The sequence below is a fragment of the Sciurus vulgaris genome (genome assembly GCF_902686455.1).
Source record: "Sciurus vulgaris genome assembly, chromosome: 5".
NCBI lineage: Eukaryota > Metazoa > Chordata > Mammalia > Rodentia > Sciuridae > Sciurus > Sciurus vulgaris.
This window is the reverse complement of record NC_136465.1, coordinates 131,950,656-131,976,768: the sequence shown is the minus strand read 5'-3', so window position 1 is coordinate 131,976,768 and position 26,113 is coordinate 131,950,656. Positions and strand designations below refer to the sequence as shown.

The 26,113-nt window shown below is 40.1% G+C and overlaps 1 protein-coding gene across 8 annotated transcripts in view; it reads right to left on the bottom strand.

The window, feature by feature from the left end:
- Positions 1-3,889: 3,889 nt before the first annotated feature.
- Positions 3,890-26,113, bottom strand: part of MYRFL (myelin regulatory factor like) — a 76,126-nt gene continuing 53,902 nt past the window's right edge. For 3 of the 8 annotated variants that reach the window (XM_079142090.1, XM_079142085.1, XM_079142091.1), the window contains 9 exons: positions 23,858-23,932; positions 23,726-23,778; positions 23,422-23,607; positions 10,762-10,824; positions 9,978-10,065; positions 7,633-7,707; positions 4,643-4,763; positions 4,278-4,352; positions 3,890-4,164 (listed from right to left, as the gene is read on the bottom strand). In XM_079142090.1, the coding sequence (XP_078998216.1) occupies positions 4,078-4,164; positions 4,278-4,352; positions 4,643-4,763; positions 7,633-7,707; positions 9,978-10,065; positions 10,762-10,824; positions 23,422-23,607; positions 23,726-23,778; positions 23,858-23,932 (823 nt within the window). In that variant the 3' untranslated portion in view covers positions 3,890-4,077. Of the gene's footprint in view, positions 4,165-4,277; positions 4,353-4,642; positions 4,764-7,632; positions 7,708-9,157; positions 9,255-9,977; positions 10,066-10,761; positions 10,825-23,421; positions 23,608-23,725; positions 23,779-23,857; positions 23,933-26,113 lie in introns of those variants that run through there. The other 5 variants (XM_079142086.1, XM_079142087.1, XM_079142088.1 and 2 more) reach the window with 5 other exon arrangements.

The following is a 26,113-nucleotide window of genomic DNA, read 5'->3' as shown; positions in this document are numbered from 1 at the left end:
AAGGTGGGGAGGGGATGTCCATATCTGAGTTGGTGGTCTCAAACTCCAAAGAGTCATGAAGGAAAAAATTCTCAACAGTAAGTGAAGTAATGTAGTGGAAAGGAAACTCTGGTCCCTGCTGGACCTAATGTGCCTTTGTTTTCTAATCTGTATAATGGGGAAATAGGAATAATTGCCTTCACTCTCAACATCACAAGGTTGTCAGAATCAAATGAGAAAAGGTCTTTGAAAGTGCTTTGATAAACTGCCAGCAGAATTGGGTGGGTTTTTTAATTTTTATTTTTTATTTTTGCTTTGTTTTTGAAGATTTGCAGTTCCGTGACTCAAACAATGTGTTACTGGAAATTTATCACTAAAGATGAAATTCAAAATTCTCATGGGAGAAATAAATTTAGAGTGAAAATTTTAAAAGAGGTAGGTTAAGAATATTCTGAAGTTTTCATTTAAAAATACTAGTGGGATGTAATCCCAGTGACTCAGGAGACTGAGGCAGGAGGATCAAGAGTTCAAAGCCAGCCTCAGCAACTTCACAAGGCACTTAGTGACTCAGCCAAACCCTGTCTCTAAATAAAATATTTTTAAAATGACTGGAAATGTGGCTCAGTGGTTAAGCACTCCTGGGTTCAATCCTCAGCACCAAAAAAAAATTTACTGGTAGATTGAATACCTGCCTCGCAGTTATTATCAGTGAATTTTTACATTTCAGTTGTTTAAAAAAATCTGCCAGAGTTTACAGTCTTAATTTGAGTACCTTTTTTAGAACTCATAGAAATTATTAAAATTCTATTTGTTTAGGATATGTGATTATTTTAGAATATTCTATAGTACTGAGCTATTAAAGTGCTATCTATATGATCTTAAATAATTGGCAAAGTGGGCAACCAAGGTACTTTGAATGACCTGAAGTTAAAAAACAGTACCTATTTTTCATGGTTGAACTTTCCCTAAGTTATCATAAATGGCATTTGTGGCAGCATGTGATATTTCAGCTCAGCTCTTAAGGACTTTTCTCTGAATATTATAAAAATAAACTTATTTCAGAACAGTTTTAGATTTGCAGAAAAATGGCAAATACCTTTGTCACAATTAATAAGCTAATGTTGACACATTATTATTAACTGAAGCCTGCCCTTTAGATAATTGTCTATTCAGATTCCCTGAGTCTTCACCGTCTATCTTTTTCCATTCTAGGGTCCACCCAGGATGCCACATTACAGTTAGTCGCTGAATCTCTTCAAGTTCCTCTAGGTTGTGACAGTTTCTGAGCGTTGCCTCTTTTTTTTGAAGACCTTGACTATTTAGAGAAGTACTGGTCAAATATTTTGTAGAATTTCTGTCTCTCAGTTAAAATTTAACTAATATTCTTCTTGTGATTACGCTGGGGTTATGAGTTTTGGAGGGAAGACAGGCAGTTAAATTACTTTAGTCTGAGGCCGCTCCAATGAAGTTATAATCCTTTGGCCTAAAGAAAAGCCTTTGGGCTTGAAGCAGCATGGTCTGCAGTGAACATCTCACAGTTGGGAAAGTGTTATAAATACTAAGTGAATCTTTGTCTGGGACAGGCCAATACTACAGCTCAAGAGAACCAAATGTGAATTTGAGTCTTCTAGCAAAGTCTATTCTCCCAGTAGGCTTAACTAATCCCAGCATGCCACAGGGTGCCACAAGTCGGCTCACTGTCTCAAGTCCTTTCTTCCTGAAGACTTTCAACACAATCTCATGTTGACTTCCTGTGGAAAAACTACGTCTAGTCTTCCAGTGGAATTTACTGGGAATACTGTATAGAAATCCCCTTGGGGCAACATGACTGAACTACAGCAGATATCTGAACCCCCATATTGTCCTGAAAATAAGCGTGTGAATAAGAACCAGGAGAAAAGGAATCAAATTAATGAACACTCTCTCTCTTCCACACCAATCACCTATTGTTCTATGCACATACTCTCAGTGACTCAGGAGTCTGAGGCAAGAGGTTCACAAGTTCCAGGTCACTGTGGGCGACTTGGTGAGATCCTGTCTCAAAATAAAAAAATAGAAGTAATAGGGATGTAGCTCAGTGGTAAAGCACACCTGGGTTCAATCCCCAGCACTGAAAAAAAAAAAAAAAAGAAGATATGGATTGACAACTAGACCCAAGTCATGCTGGGACAGGCCAATACTGTAGCTCAAGAGAACCAAATGTGAATTTGAGTCTAAGAAACTGGAGGAATCCTGACATACTCCTCCCAAGAATTAGCTACCTTATTCTATTTTCTACAAAGGCTATGCTGTTAAACATGAAAGGAAAAATGATTTTCAAAATAAAATAAAATTATAAACATTATGTAATACAAAGGCATATTTTCTATGTGTTGCTTGGTTTTTATTTTTTATGAAAATGACTTGATTTATGTGTATTTAGTTACTCAATCCCTTCAAAATCCCATTGTAATCATCCTGATTTTGTTCCATGTGGATATAATAATTGCTCATATTTATTAAGAAGCTTTCTATGTTTTACACACTTTATCTCAGTTAATCCTGTCTATTGTAAATACCCACTGTCCTTGTCTATAAACGAGGAAGTTTAGGGAAGTTAAATACCTTGCCGAAGGAGACACAGATAAAGCCAGGATTTGAATGCAAGGCTAAGACCACCTGGCTCCAGAGGTTAAACTATCTTTGTATTAAGAAGTTTATTTAAAAATGTCTTCTGTGAGAGCAAAAACCAAGTCTTTTATTTTTGGTACCAAGGATTAAACTCAGGAGCACTTAGCCACTGAGCCACATCCCCAGCCCTTTTTATTTTTTATTTAGAGACAGGGTCTTGCTAAGTTGCTTAGGGACTTGCTAAGTTGCTGAGGCTGGTCTCGAACTCATGATCCTCCTGCCTCAGCCTCCTGAGCCATGATAACTATAAGCATGCACTACCATGGCTGACAAGAACCATGTCTTTTCTTGATGTTGAGGTCTCAAAATTAATTTCTATCCACATGGCACATAATTAGTAATATCTAAAAATAAAAAAGAGGAAGGTGTATTATGACTGATGATTACTATTGTGAAGCTTAAAAAAATCAAACAGCCTCATTGGAGGTGACCAACAGATCAACAGTAGGAAAAGGGAAGACCAGCCATTCAACTGTCCTGTTCCCCAGAAGTACAGTGAGAGCAGCTTGGTTTCCCAAGTTCTAAAACAGAGCACGGTAACAGAAAATTGGAGGTATTATAAAGTCAACAAATCAGGAGACTCGAAAGATGTTTTTCTTACCTTTCCAAGAAAAGAGTTCACACCATGTCTTAGGAGTTCAGATGGGGAAGCACCCAGGTCCTTCAGGAGGCAGAGGGAGAGAGAGGAACTGCAGGTTTGAACCTTTATTGTGGTGTCCAAGGCATACATGAGCAAGGCAGTATAAGCTAGAGTCGCTAGTTTGAATAGTGGGCCCTGTGGCGTTTGGGCTTCCAACTTCACAAGAGGTCATATCCCACCACACAGGAAGTTTAGTGCCCATTGAGCACTATAAAGAAGAGTTGCAACTCTTTTAAATCCATTTAATTGGCACACTACATTTGAACTCTAATATTCACACACACACACACACACACACACACACACACACACAATTTGCCTCAATTTGAGCTCAGCATCAGACACCACTCACTCCCACCTCCACCACGTCACATATGCTCAAGAATCTTTGTTTAGCAGGTCCAACTTGAAATGGCCTTTTTGGTTTTTTCCCCAAAATTTCAAAACGCCATAAGATAAAAGTAGTACTAGACCTGCTTATTTTGACTTTACAGCTTCCTTAATGCCAGAAGCAGTATTTTCAAATGCTACAGTGCCATTTACTCCAGGAAGTGTTTTCTTCAGAGTCATGACAAACTCAAACACCACATTCTCTCAGGTTCCAGCAGACACTTTATTCTCCTCATTAATGCCTCAAAACTGTTGGAAGCCAAACTTGAAAAAGTCCTTCAGCAATAAATGTGAAATGGTTCACAGAAAAAGACGAAAAAAGTTGCCAGAGGATCTCTGTTTCTGTTAACTGAATTTCTGAGCATTTTTCTTTGGTGAAATCCCCAAACTTGAATAAATTAGGCACAGCGGCGATAGAAATAAAAGAAGTAGTCTGTGAAGAATATTCCAGCAAAAAAAGGATCTGTTGAACAGTCAGCCAGGTCCTGTCAGAACAGAAGCAATGAAAGAGGAATGTAAAACTTAACCGTGAAGTATTTTACTTATTTATTTAGTGATCAATTTCTTACTGAAAAGAAAACAAAAAAAGCAAACTTACCGGTGCAGCCACACGGAAGTGGTATGCGCTGTCAGTGAATGGGGCAACAGGAAGGCTCCAAATGTGCTGGTATCCCTAAATAATGAATGAGAGAGATCCATTTCATAACCACACTTCACACTGCATTGGAAGGAGCACAGGCCAAGAAGGCAGGAGAGGTGTCTGCAACAACGGCTTTGGATAAGTGTCACTAGAACAGTCTGCAGCTTCTAAAGGACACAAAGAGGCTGAGCCCAACCCTCTGACCAGGTTCAGCCAGCTGAGGGACGTTCAATGTGTTCCTCCCTCAGCAGGGGACAGAGGCCACCGTTCTAACCATACTTCACTGGACAGAGACGTAACGTCAAGGAGCCAGAAAACATTACCTGTGTCATCTCCTGGAAGGCTTCTCCTTGGCTTTGGATCCCTTTGGTTTCCATTTTACTATGGAAACATATATTTCCCAGGGTGAATCTGCATTGGAAGACTATCAATGGCTCTGTTGTGCTTCAAGACACAAAGGAAAGAGGACAAATGGAGAAGCAGTTTTCAGCTCATACCAGGCTACACCCCGATAAAAAGAGGGCCTGTTGGGAATGTGGCTCAGAAATCCCTTTGAAGTTCACAATAGGCATTTTATTTTACAAGGCTCAGTGATACAGATAGGCTAGCTTACATCTCATTATTACAGAAAGCAAGCCACCCTTAGATAACTCCTGAAACACTATTCAATGGTTAGTAAAACCTAATGTCATGACTTAGACCACCTCACTTCTGAACTTACCTTTTCCAGAGATTTTTAAATAATCTTTGGACCTATCCCTTCTCCTCACACTGGCAGCTAAATTTGCAATTACCTGAAGCATCTAATATTTTAGATTCTGCCAACTCCTGTTCGAGGTAGATATTATTTGAAATAACAAGGCAGGCAAACATAAGTAGGGGATTGGGGTAAGTCCCATGAGAAATTATCAGGTTTTAAAGTTATCAGAGTGGAAGGCCTTTAAAAAAGGATGGTTCCTCTCTGGAGAGTGACTCATTAATCATCACTAAGAGGATGAGATCTATCTTTCTTTGGAAACAATACTTCTGCTCAGATGGGAACAATTTATAATCTCAGTTGAGTTTACACTAGTCCCCTCCCTTATCCATGGGGGACACGTTCTAAGACCCCCCAGTGGATGCCTAAAACTGCAGATAGTACCAGACCCTATTATACTGTTTTTTTTTCTTACGCATACACACCTATGATAAAAGTTAATTTATAAATTAGGTATAGTAAAAGATTAACAAAGTAACTAGCAATAAAAGAGAATAATTATAAAAATGTACTGTTTAAAATTTATGAATTGTTTATTTCTACAATTTCCATTTAATAGTTCAGCACTGTGGTTGTTATGGTTTGGATGTGAGGTGTCCCCCAAAAGCTCATGTGTGAGACAATGCAAGAAGGTTTAGAGGTAAAAAAAATTGGGTTATGAAAGCCTTAATTCAATTGGTGAATTAATCCCCTAACAGGAATTAACTAAGTGGTAACTGAAGGCAGGTAGAGTGTGGTTCCTGGAGGTGGGTCATTGGGGATATGTCTTTAGGGTATATATTTTGTATCTGGCCAGTGAACGCTCTCTGCTTCATGGTGGCCATGTTTTCCCTCTGCACATCCTTCCACCATGATGTTCTGCCTCACTTCTGGCCCCAAGGAATGGAATCAACTGTCTATGGACTGAGACCTTTGAAACTATGAGCCCCAAATAAACTTTTCCTATTAAAATTGTTCTTGTCAGCTCTTTTAGTCAGCAACCAAAAAAGTTGACCATGGGGAACTGAAATTGTAGAACGAGAAACTGAATAAGGTAGGACTACTCTATGTGTTATTTTTAAATCAACTGTAGTTTTAAGATGGTTCATAAGCCAAAAGGCCTAAGCTCAAGGTGATCTACTGCCACTTCAGAAGTTATAACATATAATCTGATTTCCTTCCTTAAAAGCTATAAATGAGTAAGGAAATGCTATTCCAGGTTACTCAAGGAGTGCTAGTACATTTAACTTGTAAGAATGGTACATTTAGCTTTCTTCCTGCCTTGAAAGATGGTAACTTCTGTCATGAAACGTTAGCTGCTTAAAACAATCTTTCCAAGGTGAGCAGTTGAGTCAAGGTGAGCCTCTTGATGTGGGCAAAGCAGATGAGAGAAGGCACGTAGTGAGGCCTAAGTGAGAGGGAGGGGCAATGGAGGATGATGGTGGGGGAATAACTGAGGGAGGAGCAGGGGCAGAGTAGGGAAGACAGAAGGAAGGGAAGGAGGGGAAGGAGAGGAAGGGGAGATAAGAGGAAACATGGAGGAGGAAAAAGGAGAGACTAAATCCAAGAGACATGGTTTCTTCATGGCACAATTTTTGAGTGAAGTGGGTTGAAAATCAAAGTACCATAGTTATTTAAAGTATTAAATAAGAATAGGTTAAATTACAGTTCTGTGATTTTAAGGGAAGGCAAATAAATTAAAAGCCACCATTTACTGAGTGCCTACTGAGTCAGGATGGGGCAATGCTCTTCCGCATCTCCTCTCCCAGGGGAGGCGAGAGGGGAGGGCTGCGGTGGAGCCCAGCCCGCTCCACTTACTAGCTGTGTTTCAGAACACATTTTTTTGACTTCCCTACACCAAAAGTTCCCATCTATAAAACATAAACTGAAAAAAATGCCATCCTGGGAGGGTCGGTGTGAGAATTCTATGACCCAGTGTTAACGTGGACGGTATCTGGCACAGAAGCCTGGGCTCAGCAAATGCCAACTGCTCACTTCACCAGCATCAGCCATGATTCCCCCAGCAATGTGCCACGGTATAATGCAACACTCATGTCATGGAAGCAGAAATGGTAGCTTAGGGAAGAGACATGACTTTTCTAAGATCATAGGATTAGTGACAGAGATGTAATTCGAACACTGATCTGCCCAATCCCAAATTCTGGCTCCTCTTTTTTTTCCCTTCTGTCCTGGAGCAAAGGGGTGGTATCTGCATTAATTAACATTGCTACCAGGATCTCAACAAAATACGCACCCCACCCCATCAGGGGCCAAGTTATTACTGTTGTTCCCACCCCAATCCGAAGGGAGACCATTTGCAGCTCATGAGCATGGAACCAAAGTCACTCCCACTTCACAGGTGTGAGTGTAGCCCTTCCATTCCCTCAAGGGACAAGGATGTTCCCAGTCCTCCCACTGAAAACCCTGCCTTCACTCACCACCTCTCCACACATCATTAGTAAATGCTGACTGATGACTTTCTACCTCCTAACTTACTGATCAAATTGTGAAGTAGACTCAGACTTGCTGTTCAATTCATAAGAAAAACCAAAATTGTATTTTATGTCATATACTTACTTGATTTCCAGAGAGAATTTGACATTGGTAGGTGTGTACTTATTAACAGGAATATTGTAATTATAATGTCCAGGTCTAAATATGAAAAAATTAAAACCACAAATCAAAGTATGCAAGAAAGGTGTCAAAAGGTTTTTTTTCACTCGCTATATATATATATATATATATAACTGTGAAATACTATATATTAAATAATAAATATAGGCATTTGAGTTTAAACTAGTATAGTGTTTTGGTTTTCAGAGACATACTTGTCAAATTTCAGAATGATCTCATTTATATCTTAATATAAAATATACCACAAAGGTTCTTTTTTAGGACATATAGAAAAAAAAATGAAATCCCAGACCAAATATGCAAAATTAAACACAGAGGAAATGACTTCAGTCCCCATTACAGATATACAGATTTCAGAAGACAAACAAGGCAAAGACCTCAGTCTCAGGGTTCTCCTGGGAAGGAGGACTGGGAATAATAAATACCAATTCTCAACCTTAAATCATTCCCTTTAAAACAATGGATGTTTTTCAGCCTTATTTCTTTCTTAACCTGATAGAACTTAGACTTTAAGTCAATGGTCCTCAGTTATAAAAACAACCTACATAGAAATATAGGAAAAGGAAATATCTTTTCTTTTCTGAATCTACTACAATTATCATAGCCCTAATTAACATTTAGTAATGAGAAAATTTTAAGATAGAATTGTTTATTCATAAATTTTTCCCACCCCACAAATTTAAGAAATACTTGGGGGAGCAGAGAGTTCCAATGATTCATATTGTAATGAAAAAATCCCGAAAAAAATGGCATATTTATATCTAAAACAAAGTGTTCCTTGTGACTGGTCATCCTGTGAATTATATGGAGAAATAACTTAAAATGAATTATAACCAACTTAATTACATGAATTCTATGAAGAAACAACTTAAAATCAAGTAAGCAGGAAAAAGAGCCAGTCATCTTAGATTAAACTACATTGTTAAAAATGTGAAAGCAGAAATATAGGGAATTGAGAGAACTGGCATTTCATCATGTATAGAAATATCAAAATGAAACCACATTGTGCACTTTGAATACAGACAATTTTTACTTTACCTCAAAAAACTAAAAAAGATAAGAGCATACTTGTGTACCAAGTTGAGAACAGTGTTCTCTCAGTGAATGAATGTATTAAAAATATAGAGAGAGAGAAAGATCTGTCTTGGGCAGTGAGGAGCATTTTGTTCTACTGGGGAGCTTAGATGAATGGAATTCATTTCCTATTATGTGCTTCCCAGTATCTGCATGCTTCACAGCAACCCAGCTCAGTTGATAATATTCTCATCTTATAGATAAGAAATGAATATGCAAGGAGAATAAACATTTTGCCCAAGTCCTAGGATTTGAGCCTGAATCGTCTGACTCTTTTTCATGATGTCATCCTACATTAATTAATACCTGACTCTGATACTCATTACATGAGTGATCTTAGACAAACTTTTTCAAGTTCACTGAAAACTACATAATAGGGATAAGTAATACCAACCTCTTAGGGTTTTTGTGAGAATTCAGTGTGATATGAATAGATGCATCATAAACAAATCATAAAGCACCAAGCAGGACCATCAACTTAGAGCCAATTTCTATCAGGTTGAAAAAGAAATAAGGCTGAAAATCCACAGGATTTGTGACACAGTTCAAAATACAGGCCTTGCCTTTAAACCTAATAGACATCCAATAAAACATTTACCAAATTAAGAAAAATCGCTCCCCATTCCTCGTGCTTACAGTCTGCATTTGTGCTTGCTGGAGTGGCTTACCTTCTATCCTAGGTGAATCATCACCCCATGCAGGGGATGTGGCACATGACACTGCAGATGGAGGTTGCTGACAACTTTTGTAAAATCTAGATTTTTTATCCTTACTGAAAAAGCTAAGTCATATTTTTTCAGCAATTAAAATAATGATAGCTCTAGTTATTAAAATATACAAACGTCAGCTCACTCATAACATGGAGCCATGAGTAACCATGTCTGTCTTTCTTGTCTAAAAAATTAATGAGCAGCTCTGTGCCTGTGGCATGTGCCCTCAGAGAGTCAGCCACAGGGCTGCTTCCTAGGCATTTTACTTTGGACTTATCCATTAAAGCAGGAGACTGGAATCATTGGGGCTGTGGTTTATTGACATTTGCTAATACCAACCACTTTATGATTCCTTTCTCTACCATGTAACCAATGTGTTTTCACTTAAGGAGTAATGTAAGCACACATTGATTACAACACATTTAAATTTCATTCCAGTCTCAAAAACAGGAGCCCTGAGTAAATTATGGAAATAACCAGGGCATCATGGGGAGGCTCACCTACCCACACAGAAGGTTTCTACTGCAATACCGATGATCTATTATTTGCTGGATTTCCATAATCTGAATAGAAGTAATGGTTGTATCAATCCCTAAGTTGAAAAGAAAGAGAAAACAAAGTAAACTCTTTGTGCACGGAAAGATTACTGTGTTCCAGCACAGTCTCCAAATTGCAAAATACAAAATATGAAATATTTTCATGTATAACTAATTAGAACACATTAAAAATAATAAATAAATAAAATGAAATGAAATATGAGTTTCCCAAGTAAATGGATTCTACTTGGATTCAAATGGAAAAGAAGGAGGAGAAGGCGCCAAGGTTTGTTTGATTTTTGGTATAATTTTAAGAAAACCAATAAAAATACAGGCTCCTATAAACAGCCTCCATAAGATCCAAAAGAATTTCTGGACCATGAAAATCCTACTAAGCCGAAATTTTATAATGGAGGTGAAACATGAAATGCAATCCATTTCTGAAAACAGAAAATGAACTAAGAATACAATCAGAATAAAAAGGAAAAATGAGAACTTCAAATAAATTATTTAAACACACAAAGATCAACCACAACTTGTCTGGTGGTGGGTGACCATTTTTAATGCCTCATTAATGGTCAAGCTGGCATCAATTATAAAAACCTAGCCCCATGGGTGTGTGCAGTGGATGGGTATATGGAGGGTGGGGTACAGTCTTTGCTCCTGTTTCCCACTCCAATAATGCTTTTAAAGCTCATGATTCCACCTGGCCCTACAAAGCCAAAAAGAGTGTCACTTAAATGTCAACTTACAGTCACTCTGCCAGTCAGAGCGGATGAGCGCATCTCTTGCAGGGAACAAATTGCTTCCGTCTTCTACAGAGGAAAACATCTGTCAGTCTTGAGGGTTTGTTCAGGATGAGAATAAACCCTGTAAGCCCTAGTTGGTCTTTGTAAATTGCATGTTTCCCCACCCTCTCTCTGTTTTGAGTTGAAATGCCCATTCCTCCAGTCATATGTTGAAGTCCTAACGCTGTAACCCAAAATGTGACATTATTTGAAGATGGGGCCCTTAAAGAGGTGATTAAATTTAAATAAGACTGTTAGGCTGGCCTAATCCAATCTGACTGGTGTCTTCATAAGAGCAGATTAGGACAAAAAGGGAGACACCCAGGGCACTCATGCCCAGAGGATGCAACAAGAAGGCAACCATCTTCAGGCCAAGGAGCAAGGTCTCAGAAGACACCAGACCTGCAGACACCAAGATCTTGGACTTCAAGCCCCCAGAACTGTGAGAAAATAAATCAAGATCAACTTATACAACAGTAACAAACTAAGACACATCATCCCAAATTGACCTGTAGCTCACAGCTCCCTCCGTTCAAGTGCCATACAGCATGTTACTGCATAATTGTTGCAGATTTTATACCAAAATTTTTGGCAAAAAAAAAAAAAAAAAGAGGTACAACCACTATGTGAAACTTTTAAAAAAATTGTGCCAGTATTACTTAAAAACCATTTATTACTAAACCGTCTTTGGTGCAAGATTAGGATGCACAGGGTACTCATGAAGATATGTTAAAACTGAATAGTAAAAAAAAAAAAAAAAAAACAAAAAAAAAACTGAATAGTCCAAATCAACACACATCATTCCTTCATGACAGTTTAGCAAATTATTTTCTGGTTTGGAAAATAATACTTAGCACATTAGTCATTATTGATTTGTTGCATTATCATTGAAAATGTACTACAGTGTAGTAAAGTATGAACTTAAAAAACTTAATCTTCCGTGTCTGAAAATTCTGCACTGCTATCCTGGTTTTCGTTATCTGACACACGGTCATCAGCTCCACTCGTGTAAGTTGGGTTTACCATTAGTACTGCAGAGTGCTCCCCAAAGCATGCAAGTCGGTTTTTGGAAATATATTGATAATGCAAGCGTGCTGAGAATTCTAGCTGGTGGCTTGCAGTGCACAAGAAGACAAATGCACATCCATATGCCACTGGTGAATACATTGCTGCACTCCTTACCTTTTAAGTGGCATGATGAACAGAATTATACCATGTGACCACCCATGAGGAAAAGTTATAAATCAATTTTTGGACTAGAAAAACAGGGTGCAACCTTTATGCAGTGGCGACAGTTATGTGGTGAAATACAGTAGCATTTTATTACTGAACCAACCATGTGGCCATCAATCAGTGATGTATCTGTCACTTTACTCAAGTGCCTATTTACTCTGTATTTTCACTTAACTTTTTTTTTTTTTTACCTTTTTTGACCACTTCACAATGGGGAACCTCCATTAATACTCTTGCTCATATTAGGTATATTATGTAAGTCACTTTTCTCTGATTAATAACAAGTTAATGTTAGTTTTATTTCTTATTTTGTTTCTGAATCAATAGTGGTGATAACCAAAATCATTAAATATAGATTATTGTCTGGAGCCGGCAGGCCACGCCCCCGCCTCGCCACATGTTGAGCTAAGATGGAGCCTGCCAGATGCTGGGGGGCCTGCCTCTCCTGCACACGTAAGTGTCAGACAATACTAGGTGCATCAGACTAGATTGCGTGGTGCTTCACGACTGGCCAAGTACACTTCCTTATTCGAGTTCTGGCCTGCGGACTAGTCTTGCCTTCCACGCTTTCCCCTGATTGGTTTTTGTACTTTATATTAACTGGGTTTATTCCCCTAATAAACGAGACTTGATCAGGCTTTTGTCTTGTCTCCATTTCTCGTGTCTCTTGTCTCTCCCAATCCCCGCTCCCCACTCCAGGTTCCCATTGCAGTCCTGCGGGTCGGGACAATTGGCGCCCAAAGTGGGGCAAGGATACGGGGAATTCGAGAGGGAAGAGGCGTCTAATGGTTTGGCCGATAAAAGCAAAAGTCAGTTGGACAAAGATTGCCGCGGGAGCCTGCCGCGCCGCTCTTAAAGGTACAGTAGTGCCTAACTGTGGGACAAGAATTAAGTAAGCATAAAGTTTTTGTTAAGCAATTAAAAGAAGCTTTAAAGACACGAGGAGTAAAGGTTAAGAGTAATGATCTTTTTAAGTTTTCTGACCTTATTAAGGACACCTGTCTGTGGTTCCCACAAGAAGGAAATATTAATATAAGAAGCTGGAATAGGGTGGGAGATGCCTTGGGAGATTTTCACAGAACGTTTGGCCCAGATAAAGTTCCTATTACAGCTTTTGCTTACTGGAGTCTCATAAAGGAACTTTTGGAACATACAACAAATGATTCTGATAAAGCAGCAGCAGTTACTCAGACAGAGGACATTTTAAAAGCAGCATCAAAACAGGATCTTCAGGGAGAGCCCTCCGAGGATAAGGGGGAGGGAGATCTTATTTCCCTTGAGAGTGAAGATGAGGAAGTTACAAGTCCTTTTCCAGATGCAGGCAGCACAGATGTTAAAAAGAAAACTCAACATCAGAACAAAGCTCCACCTAAAATTTATCCTTCATTGACTCGTTTTAAAGACCCTTCAAACGAGAATAAAATAGATAATGAGGAAGTTGATTGGGACCTCATAAATGAGGAAGCCTCAAAATATCATAATCCCGACTGGCCACTTAAACAAGGACAGTCCGTTTTCTTATATCCACCTCCCCATCACACACCCTCTGCTCCTATGGCAATGGTGGTGATAGATCCAAAGGAAGACCTTAAAGAAAAAATTAAACATTTAGAGGAACAAATAAAACTAGAGGAATAATACCAAGCTCTGATTACCAGGTTACAAAAATTAAAGACAGGCAATGAGTCAGCGCCCAGTCCTGATGGATTTAAAAGGGATATTCGCCCTCAAATTCTACCTGGACAACAGTGTCCAAGAGGAGGAATTCCCTTAATCGACAGAGATTTAAAACCCCCTCCTCTAAGTGCTTTCCCTGTTACTGAGACAAGGGATAACCAGGAACAACCCTGGAGGCACCACACTGGCTTTGATTTTATTATCATAAAAGAATTAAAAACTGCTGTTTCTCAGTACGGGGCTACAGTGCCATACACCCTTGCTATTTTAGACTCCATAGCAGAAAATTGGTTAACACCACAGGATTGGAATACTTTAGTCAGAGCCACCCTGACTGGAGGTGACTTCTTGCTTTGGAAGAATGAATATTTTGAAAATTGCAAAGAGACAGCTAAAAGAAATCAACAAGCAGGAAATGGGTGGACTTTTGATATGCTCACTGGAGTAGGTGATTATGAAACCACAGACAATCAGATGCAGTATGACCCTGGAGCGTATGCTCAGATACAGGCAGCCACTAAGGCCTGGAGAAAATTGCCTGTTAAGGGACACATCAGCATGTCTCTTACAGGAGTCAAACAAGGCCCTGATGAGCCCTTTGCTGACTTTGTTCATAGACTTATAACAACGGCTGGTCGTATTTTTGGCAGTTCTGATACAGGTCTTGACTATGTCAAGCAACTTGCTTATGAAAATGCCAATCCCGCATGCCAAGCCGCTATAAGACCATATAGAAAGAAGACAGATTTAACCGGATATATTCATCTGTGCTCAGATATAGGACCTTCTTATCAGCAGAGCTTAGCAATGGTGGCTGCTTTTAGTGGACAGACAGTGAGGGACTTTCTTAATAATAAAGACAAAAACAAAAGGGCCTGTTTTAAATGTGGCAAGGGTGGACACTTTGCCAAAGACTGCAGATCAGATTTACAAAAAACTCTTGAGGCCAAAATACCTGGTCTCTGCCCTAGGTACAAGAGAGGAAAACATTGGGCTAATGAATGCAAGTCCAAAAGAGACAATCAGGGAAATCCCCTTCCGCCACATCAGGGAAACGGGAGGAGGGGCCCGCCTCAGGCCCCGAAACAAGCATATGGGGCAGTCAGTTTCATCCCAGCCAACAGCAGCAACAACGATCCATTTCAGACCTCAGTAGAGCAACCTCAGGGAGCGCAGGATTGGACCTCAGTTCCACCTCCCATGTCGTATTAACTCCTGACATGGGCCCTCAAGCCTTGAATACTGGAATTTTTGGCCCATTGCCCTCAGGTTATTTTGGCTTAATTTTAGGAAGAAGTAGTTCTACCATGAAAGGTTTACAAGTACTCCCAGGAGTTGTAGATCAAGATTTCTTGGGAGAAATTAAGATCATGGCTAAAACAGATAACATTATTACTGTTACTCAGGGAGAAAGAATAGCACAGCTGATACTGTTACCATTAGTTCCAACCAAACACCCAGTTCAAAATCCTAGGAGAGGAAATGGAGGTTTTGGATCCTCTAATGTATATTGGGTTCAACACATAACTGATCAAAAACCTTCTTTGACCTTATGGCTAGATGGCAAATCCTTTACAGGTCTAATAGATACAGGAGTGGATGTGACCATAATTAAACAAGAGGATTGGCCTTCTTCTTGGCCTACCACAGAAACTATGACTAATCTTCAGGGTATTGGTCAAAGTACAAATCCAAAGCAGAGTTCTAAATACCTCACTTGGAGAGACAAAGAAAACAACACAGGTCTCATTAAGCCTTATATCATACCTCATTTGCCTGTTAATTTGTGGGGAAGAGACCTACTATCTCAGATGAAAGTAATCATGTGCAGCCCCAATGAAACGGTTGCTGCCCAAATGCTATCTCAGGGATATACACCAGGAAAACGGCTAGGAAAGGCCGAAAATGGTATTTTACATCCCATTCCCAATGTAGGACAGATAGACAGAAAAGGCTTGGGAAATTTTTTATTTCGGCCACTGACATGCCTGCACCCCAACTGTGTGCAGATCCAATAACTTGGAAATCAAATGAACCAATTTGGGTTGATCAATGGCCGCTAACTTCTGAAAAACTTGAAGCTGCTCAAATGTTAGTACAGGAACAGCTAACAGCCAGACATATCACAGAGAGTAATTCTCCTTGGAATACTCCTATATTTGTAATTAAGAAAAAATCTGGTAAATGGAGATTACTACAGGACTTAAGGGCTGTCATTGTCACTATGGTGCTCATGGGAGCCCTACAACCAGGGCTGCCATCTCCTGTAGCCATCCCTCAAGGATATTTTAAGGTAATTATTGACCTCAAAGACTGTTTTTTTTACTATCCCTCTACATGTAGATGATCAAAAAAGATTTGCTTTAAGTCTACCATCAATAAATTCTAGAGAACCTATGAAAAGATATCAGTGGAAAGTATTGCCACAAGGGATGGCTAATAAGTCCAACTTTATGCCAAAAATGTGTCGCTCGTGCCTTACAACCTATTAGAGATTCTTGGAAACAAATGTATATTATTCATTATATGGATGATATACTCATAGCAGGACAATCAGGAAAACAGGTATTACTATGTCTCACACAGCTTAAACAGCAGCTGACTGCAGTAGGATTACAAATTGCTCCAGAAAAAGTTCAGCTACAAGACCCTTATACTTACCTAGGTTTCCTGCTCAATGGTCCTAGGATTATTAATCAAAAGGCAACAATCAGGAGAGACCATTTAAATACACTTAATGACTTCCAGAAGCTTCTAGGCGATATAAATTGGCTTCGACCATACCTTAAATTAACCACAGGGGAGTTAAAACCATTGTTTGAGACATTAAAAGGAGACCCTAATCCACAATCATCCAGGACTATATCTCCTGACGCATTAGCTGCTCTTAAAAAGGTGGAGGATGCTATTGCAGGTCAATTTGTTACCAATATTGATTATTCTCGCCCCTTAACGCTCATTATATTTAATACTTCCATCACTCCAATGGGTCTTTTCTGGCAAGATAGTCCTTTTATGTGGATTCATCTTCCTTCCTCACCCAAAAAGGTGCTATTGCCTTATTATGATGCAGTAGCTGACCTGATTATCATGGGGAGAGAAGATTCTAGAAAATATTTTGGAATAGAACCATATAAGATTATTCAACCCTACACCTGATCTCAGGTCAATTGGCTGTTACAAAATATTGACACCTGGCCTATAGCTTGTGCCTCATTCACAGGTGATATAAATAGTCATTATCCACCAAATAAATTTGTTCAGTTTTGCAAACTACATCCTTTTGTGTTCCATCATATTATTAGAAGGGAGCCCTTACACAACGCTCTTGTTGTCTTTACTGATGGGTCATCCACAGGAACAGCTGCTTACACCTTCCTTGATAGAACTGTCACTTTCCAGACGAAATGCACATCTGCCCAACTTGTTGAATTACAGGCTCTTATTGCAGTTTTATCTGCCTTTCCCAATCAATCCCTTAATATCTACACAGACAGTGCCTACTTAGCATACTTGGTGCCCCCCTAATGGCACTGTGTTCGTTTGTGGAGGTAATAAGGCTTTTACTCAACTGCCTATCAACTGGACTGGACTATGTGTCTTAGCTGCCTTACTCCCAGATGTAGACATTATTCCAGGAGATGAGCCTGTCCCTATACCAACAATTGATTACATTACAGGGCAACCTAAACACGCTGTCACTTTCATTCCTCTACTTGCAGGACTTGGAATAACTACAGCAGTGGCCTCAGGTACTTCTGGTTTGGGGGTCTCTCTTACTCAATATACTAAATTATCCAGACAATTGATTTCTGATGTACAGATACTCTCAAGCACCATACAAGATCTTCAAGATCAGGTAGATTCCTTAGCAGAAGTGGTCCTACAAAATAGAAGAGGTTTAGACCTTCTAACTGCCGAACAGGGAGGCATTTGTTTGGCTTTGCAGGAGAAGTGCTGTTTCTATGCCAACAAGTCAGGAATCGTTAAGGACAAGATCAAACAGCTGCAAGAAGACCTAGAAAAATGCCGAAGAGGACTGGCTGATAATCCACTATGGACTGGATTCAGTGGACTCCTTCCCTATCTCCTCCCCTCCTTAGGTCCCCTCCTTTGCTTGCTGCTTATCATATCTATAGATCCTTTGATATTCAACAAGATTATGGCTTTCATTAAAGCTCAAATTGAGGCTATACAGGCAAAACCTATTCATGTTTATTACCATCGACTGGAGATGATGGATTGTGATGGTGCAACATTTGATCAATATTAGATCCAAATAGACCATCACCCCTGTGCGCTGAACTGGTCAGCCAATGACGGGTAAGATTCGTGAGAGCTCATACCAACCTAAGACAGGAAATGAGGGCTAGAGCCTCATTATCCAATGATGGGTAAGGATGTTGCTTTGTCACAGACAACCTAAGACAGGGGCAGTTCCCGAGGGATTGTCACTCCAGCTCTATAAAATAAAAAAAGGGGACCTGTCTGGAGCCGGCAGGCCACACCCCCGCCTTGCCACATGTTGAGCTAAGATGGCGCCTGCCAGATGCTGGGGGGGGGTTGCCTCTTCTGCACACGTAACTGTCAGACAATACCAGGTGCATCAGACTAGATTGCGTGGTGCTTCACGACTGGCCAAGTACACTTCCTTATTTGAGCTCTGGCGTGCGGACTAGTCTTGCCTTTGCGCGCTTTCCCCTGATTGGTTTTTGTACTTTATATTAACTGGGTTTATTCCCCTAATAAACGAGACTTGATCAGGCTTTTGTCTTGTCTCCATTTCTCGTGTCTCTTGTCTCTCCCAATCCCGGCTCACCCCTCCAGGTTCCCGTTGCAGTCCTGCAGGTTGGGACAGATTATCTGGGTTCTTTTCTATGCACCTCAGTGTTACTGTATCAGGATTCTACATTCCTGCTGAATTTGCAGGGAAGGGACTCATTATAAACTCTGGCAATGGAGCTACAATCTACCTCGCTTCCACTGAGCTGGGTTTTAAGATTCATGAAGACAAGAGACCCCTATAAATAGGATTTAGAATCTGATAGGATAAAATATTTTTTAGCAGGAATAAAACAGTGGGTTTCAGAAGAGATAATCTTACACATTACAATTATGAAATGGTTTTTCAAAAGTAGGAAAAAAATTTTTTAATCCCCTAAAAACACCTCCAACTTTTCACTTCTCTGTAGCAAGGCTGCTTATTGGAAAGCCATAAATCTTCCTAGAGTCATATAGGAATAGCTCTCAATTTACAAATGCCTTCCAGCAATATTCACTATGAGCTTACTATACATTCCCAATGGTTTTCATTATAAAATTGGAGATATAATTCACAATCTGCAGCTGAGACCTCCCAATAAACTAAATTAGAAACTTATGGAGAAGAGAGATTTAAAATGGTGTCCAACCAAAGTATATTCCACCATGGTAGAAGGTGAATGTTGCACTCCTTATAAAACTGTGTTGATGGCTGAATTCCAATATAACATCTTGAATACCTTTCTTTTGCCCTATTAAACCAGATTCATTTCAAGAAGAAGTCAATGAGCTCCACCAATCAGTTGCTGAGTCCTTTAACCCAAAGGGCCATTTTCTTTCAGTCATTTGGTCTTCTCAGAGTTCTGGTCTCAAAAATAAAATGAGCAAGAATTCCAGATGCCTTTTGTTTTGTGATATTTTTAAAATCTCATCAACTCTTACAATCTAAGGAATTCCATAGATCCCCCCCCATAGGATCTTTACTTTTTAATATCTAACTCTTCTGTTTACATAAGACTTTATTGGTTCCATGGATTAAAATCTAACCCATTGCATTCAGCTGGTTCCTCAGAGTGGAAGCTCAATATTATAAAATACATTCCACATCCTGACTAGTTTTACCCAAACCTTTAATTAAGTGTGTGTGGTAGGGGTAAGGCCAGGGCAGCAGGGCAAAGGTAACTTTTCTGAAAGACACTTCACACAGACTTCTACCATCAACTTAGAACCAAAAGAAAAATAATGCCTTGAGCTCAGCATGTCATCAAAATGCTGATTTCTCATTTATTTTATTATAATATTGTTCCTCAGGGAGAAGTTTCATAAATGTGCTTCAGGGCTTAGTAAACTGTTAGATAATACTCTGTATCCCACTGAGAGCTTTTCTGAAGTTCTTTTTTATTCTTTGAATTTATTTTTCATTTTTATTTCTTAATTTTTAATTGGTCTTTAATGTCTCAGAAACATCTGGTTGGAAATAATAGTTGCCTGACTTTCTCTTCCTTTGTGTTGAGGAGCCCCACATTTATGTCGTGCGTGGCAGAGGGGAAGAAAGTACCAGCAACAGAGCAAATATCCTTTCCTCAGACCCTCAAAATACCCTGCATCTGGGTCATCTCAATGGGCATGAGGAAGAGGACCCAGAAGGAGGTTTCTAGAACCTCTAGTGTAGGAACTTTCTACATCTTCTAGAGTTGATCTCAGTTGTGTGCACACCTTGTATCCAAATAAACGGAGACAGGTTGGTGGCTGGGAAGCAACCCAGGACACAGAAACAAGGCAACTAGATTCCAGTTCTAACTTTGCTAGTTACTCAACTGGGGGATCTTTTGGTCTATTTGTTTCTGGTTGAATTTTAAATTTTATCTCATTGACACATAATAATTGCCCATATTTATGGAGTACCTTGTGATTTCTCCATACACGTATACAATATTCATGATCTGATCAGGGTAATTGATATATCCACCACCTCAAACATTTATCATTTCTTTGTGTCAGGAATAATCAAACTCCTCTCTACTCTATTTTGAAATGTACAACTGAATATGGTCAACTGGGGAATCTGAAGCCAGATCCTTTGCCTCTATTTCATCAGCTGTAGAATGGATAAGTTAATATAAATCAGAAGTTCTTCCGACTAAGACCTTTGAAACCCTAGGGAATTATAAAAAAGGTCTATAGTATTTTCTGTGGACTTGAAAAGGAACATCTCTTGCATAGATGTGTATATTTTTTCAAGTAGTTGGATTAATAAAAATCAGCTAAAAGCCTAACTGGATGTATAGTTACATGTTGGGAGCAGCAAATAAATTATGGGTCTCTGAACTGCCCATAGATAGAGGCAACACTTCCCTTGGGAATTGCTCCATGCAAAGGCACCAATTGAAAACCACCCAGTTGTATGGTGACACCCTGTACAAAGGGAAATTCCTTGCTAGCCAAGGAATTTTATTAGTTCATAACCTTGGGTTCAAACCTCTGCTGCCCGGAGGTAGAGAATTATGGACACAATCTGATAAGTTCTAATTGAGCTGCTTTTACCCTCAGCTTGGGTTTTGGTTACCTTGAAGAAGCTTTCTCACAATAAATCCTTCTGAGGTTTAAACCTATGTAATAAACATGCCAAGCTTGCCTGGGGTCAGTCTCCCTCCACTAGAGGCAGGCGGACCCATCAAACCCTGGTCTTTTCTCTACTTTTGTGTCAGTCTTTTTCCTAATCCCCTCATCAACCAGTGCATGTAGCCCTGAGTAAACTGTTGTGCAGGACACAACTGTCACACAATGTGACAGTTACATTTTTCCTTTATGGTTTTTCTCAATCAAATCATTTAAAAGCGTGTTAATAATGGATTCACAAGGTCATAAATGCAGAATATCACTGCTCTCGGACATTCTGTGACTCTAAGTTCTTAAAAGTTTCCGAGTTCCCTGAAGATGAAAGCAAATCAAATATTTCAATTCTCTCTTTACCCGCCCCCCCCAATCGAACAAACGAAAGAAGAGAGAGAGAATAATTTTCCCAGTGTGTCAGAGAGCCTGGTAAGTTGAATTTAAATTTCACTTTTAGCCAGAGAAGCTGCTAGTGCTGTCTAGATGGACACAGCCAGGCACCTTGGAGCAGATCTTCTTTCTTTGGGAGTTTCCATAGATATGGAAACAAGATCAGCAGGCACTCATTGTCCTGGAAAAGAGAGGCAAACCTTCATCTGGTTGATAAGGACTGTTCTCAATATTCTCTTGATGCCTTTGCTACTTGGAGTGAAAAAACTCAGGGTCAAGAAACCCTTGAAAATGAAGATTGGACCAGTCCACATCCTCTCCTTGTTCAGAATGCATTGCTATCCATACATCATTCATAGGTGGGATGGTCCCTTCTAAGGACACCCAAGGCAAGAAAAAGGCTTGCCAGCCACAAGTTTCCACATACTTTCACAAGGGATGAAGGCTGTAGGAATGTTTGTGATAGTACTAGTTTTTTTTTTTTTTTTTAATATTTAAAAATATAGAAACGAATTCCTTTCTTCAAAATGAAGCCTTATCTTCACTCTGTAATGATGTATCTGTTCAAACCAAGTTCAAACAGTATTTTCGTGAGAAAAAAAAAAAACAATACAAACATTGCCTCTTGTAGGTGTTGAGGGTGGTGGGGAGGGCTCTCCGTCTCAGCTTCCTCACTGGGGGAAAAAATGGGGACAATTACAGTACTTATCTTGCAGGCTTGAGGGGATTAATTGATTTATTGATGTAAGTTGCCATGACAACTCGTTATACCATAATCATGATGATTTGTAAGAGTTATTTATCCAAGACTAGGATATGAAATAATATCAAAAGGAAAGGAAATTACATTGCTGTCTCAAAACTTTATCCACTGACCATATTCTAGTGTCAATTATTAGAACTGCCTACATATATTTTGATTCATCTTCTAGACATGTTAGGTTTGCATTTCCCCGTCCACTTTTAAGTTAAATATGATTCATATGACTGCTTTGGCCAATAAAGTGTGAGTAGAAGTGATGTGTTGTGCCTGGGTGGAAGCTGTAAATGGCAGTATACAACATGACTTGTTCTCTTACTACTACTACAGAGACTGTGGGAATGTGTACTAAGATGGACTCTCCATCCTTTGGTCCTGAATGAATGATGACCTAGAACCCTCTCTTGATTCACATTTGAAATACAGAGTGAGTCAGAAATAAACTTTCTCCACATGGAGCCACTGCTATTTGAAGAGTTGCTGCTTTGACAGCATCCTTAAATAAGTCAAACTAATATGTATTGTTAGAAGCATTATCATTAGTATTATTTTAGACACTTATTAATATGAGTATGGGAGGCTTCAAAAAATAGTAAATTATTATAAATTTAAAAGAATTGTATTTGGTCTCATAGAGATAATAATACCGGTAGTCTTTGATCAAGTTTCTACAATGTTTTTATGTGAAAAACAACTGTGTGTGTTTAAAAGGAAAAGGAAGAAGGTTTTCTGAAAGTGGAATGCCAACCTTGTTTTTCACTGACTTAAAGCCTGCCTGTAACTCTAAATTAGAGTTTTCAGAGTCTCTTATATTTTGCTCTAGTCTGCCTCAGCAGAGAGCCCAAATACCACACCAATTTTTAAGACCTAAATGAGCCAAAAAACCAACTCACATGCATATAATTATTTCACTTGTACAACTATACCATCTTTGCAGGCAACAGGCAAATGAGACCCTTTTCACTTGGTGAAAATTATAAGGACTTTACCAAAATTTCATCCCTGAACAAGGAACTCGATATTATTGATGACTGCCAATCTGGGTATTTGCATTTTTAAAGATTTTTACCACCCCAAGTAGGGAAGCGGAACCATTATTCAGAATCATTAACAGACATCCAAGTAGATATTGATCAGGGAAGAAACCTGGAGTTCAAAGCCCTCGCTGTTTCTCTTTTAACATCATTTACCTGCCCCTCGCCTCTGATGGATTTTCTTCTCCTCTTGGGATTGTCTCTGCACAGGACTCAGAAAGACTCCTCTCATTCCCCAGATGGGGCAGCAGTAAGTCTCCTGGCATGGTAGGATGTCACAGAAAGTAATTTCAGGTACTTGTAAGGAGGTCTGTGTGGTTGCCAGCGATGTATGAAGCCCTGCTGGGCGTGTGGCAGAGGGGAGGGAAGCAATGAGGTTAACCCGGAAAGGCAGGTTTCTTCTATTGACATTTCACATGTAAGACAGGCTGAGTTTAAGGGTAAAATGCAAAGACCTTACCTGAGGGGAACACTGTGGGTGGCAGAGTTGCCTCCTGAGAATTTGTGATATTGCTGGAGAAGAACGCAAGGATTAATGAGAGAGACCTTCGAGAATCCTTCTCCCAAAGGAACACAAGATCTGAACTCTCACCTTGGAGGGAGATCTGGGCCATGCTGGTCTTGGTCTTTCAAGCTAAGTATGTAAAGGGAGACTATCATCAAGGCACTGTTAAGGGTAGGGGAAAAAAAAAAAAAAAGCATTATGTGAACGATTTGTTTCCATATATATCTCACACATCCAGCTGGCCAAAGATGTACTCTCACAGGCCACACAGATGGGTGTGAGGGGGAGGGGCAGCCATAGCTGACAAAAACACCATGGAAACCAGCACGTTAGGCTTTTCTGCCCTGGTGAGAAAAAGCCTGGGGCTTCCTGCAGCTCAGAGGCTCCTGGGGTAGGCCACACTGATGGATTTTTCCACAGAGCTGCTCTGACAAGCTGTCTCAGAAGCAGCAGTCACTAGTGGAAGATTACAGGAGGAAGCACGTAAATAACTGGAGGCAGCCCTCTGCTCCTTGCAGGAAAGAACCAGGGCAAAGTGCACTTCCCTCTGGTGAAGGCCATCCACTGTGCAGTGCAGGGAGATGGAAGGAGGCACAGGTGTAACCAGCTATAGAGGCCAAACCTCTGGCCACCTCTGACATCTCCCAGGTGCCTGTCTTTCCATAGCACCATACACCAAACTGGACAGAGAAAGGAAAAGAAATGACTGAAAGCACCCATTTCCACACTGACTTCATATCATGAAGGTGTTTTCCCTCCAATTAGCAGATCTTACATATCCAAATGGAAGCTTTCCTTGGGGGTTCCAGGCTTTGGGACACTATACCAACAATGCTCACACAGCCAAAGGTTTTGGCTTCTCTTTGGGCCCTGTCTTTAGCATTCTCAAGGGCCATGCAAGAAAGTCTTTTCAGTCTCATTGTATACTTTTCTTGAATCAGGGTCACCTGAATTGACTTCTTGCCAGCTTGGCTCTCCTGGTTCTCCAAATTTGACCTCTTATTTTGTTCTCCAACATAGGTGTTAAATTCACCAGCATACAGAAAGAAATGTGCCACACATTTGAATTCTACTCATGAAGAATGAATTCCTGAAGTGTTAGCAGCCGATGATGACGGCCCATCATCATAACGGCGCTGCTGGGGAGAAGTAGCACTGAGCCCCAAAGATGCATCAGACAGAATTTGTAGTGTGGCCCTGGTAACAGCTATGGTCCAGTCTCCCTTACTTGTCCTCCTGTGTCTCCCACTCTCCATCTCCTATTAGTAATCTTTAATCCTTCTTCTGATTTGTCTTTGGCACCTGCCTCAGTGCACAACACAGAAAAGAATGAAATTGACATCTGGTCTCTTTTTTGGGGCAAACCCTGGTTCAGACTCTTCTCAGGCCAGAAACAAGATAAGAAGCCCAAGACCTCCCACACATGATGTTAGAGGCCAGCTATATTGGAATTCAGAAAATCCCATAAAGCTGTTTTAAAAGCAGTCTCTTCACCTCTACTGAGGTTTCCTATCACCTTTCCATTGAGAATCCCAGGAGAAGACAAGCACTTAGAAAAGTGAGAAATCTGTAAAGACGCCTAATGGGAATTCTGTGTGATAGCATCAAATTCTTGGGCATCTTTCACAGTGGGCAGTACCAAGTCATGCTAATCTGGGGGTGGAGCTTGGTTGTGGAGTTCATGATTAGCTCAGGGTTCAATCCCCAACACACACACGCACACGCACACGCACACAGAGAGAGAGAGAGAGAGAGAGAGAGAGAGAGAATGCTGCACAGAGCTGGGAAGCTTCTTTAGATCAAGGAGCTGGAAACACCTTGGGGCCTTCACTTGCTTTCCTCTGTGAATGGTTATCTTCCCTAAGACAGGCCTAGAAGCCAGTCCTTTCCCACACTCACAAAGCATTTTTTTCTTTCGCCATGTGAATAGTCACACTAAAAACAAAAAAGGAGTATCCAAAGGCCCAGAGAACACAGGCAAGATGACCAGTAATCTAAGGCCAGGGGGCCACAGGGGCAGTAGCAAGAGCCTGGAGACAGGCCTGAGGGAGCACCTTGCATCCCAGCAGGGGGTCCCTCCATGCAGAAGGACAGTGGTCAAAAGCCATCAGCTTGCTTAGCAAACAGTGTCATCCTTACTGCTTTTACTTGATTCAACTGCTCAGAAGATTTGGCCATACTGTCATCACCCTGGATGCCTCTTTATACATCTTGGTAACACTTTGGTATAAAGTGTTCACTGAAGAATCCAGAAGAATCTTAATGAACACGGGTGACCAGGGAGGGTGGATTATACCTGATTTCCTACAGTCTTCTTCCCCACATGAGAAAGTTATTTGCAAA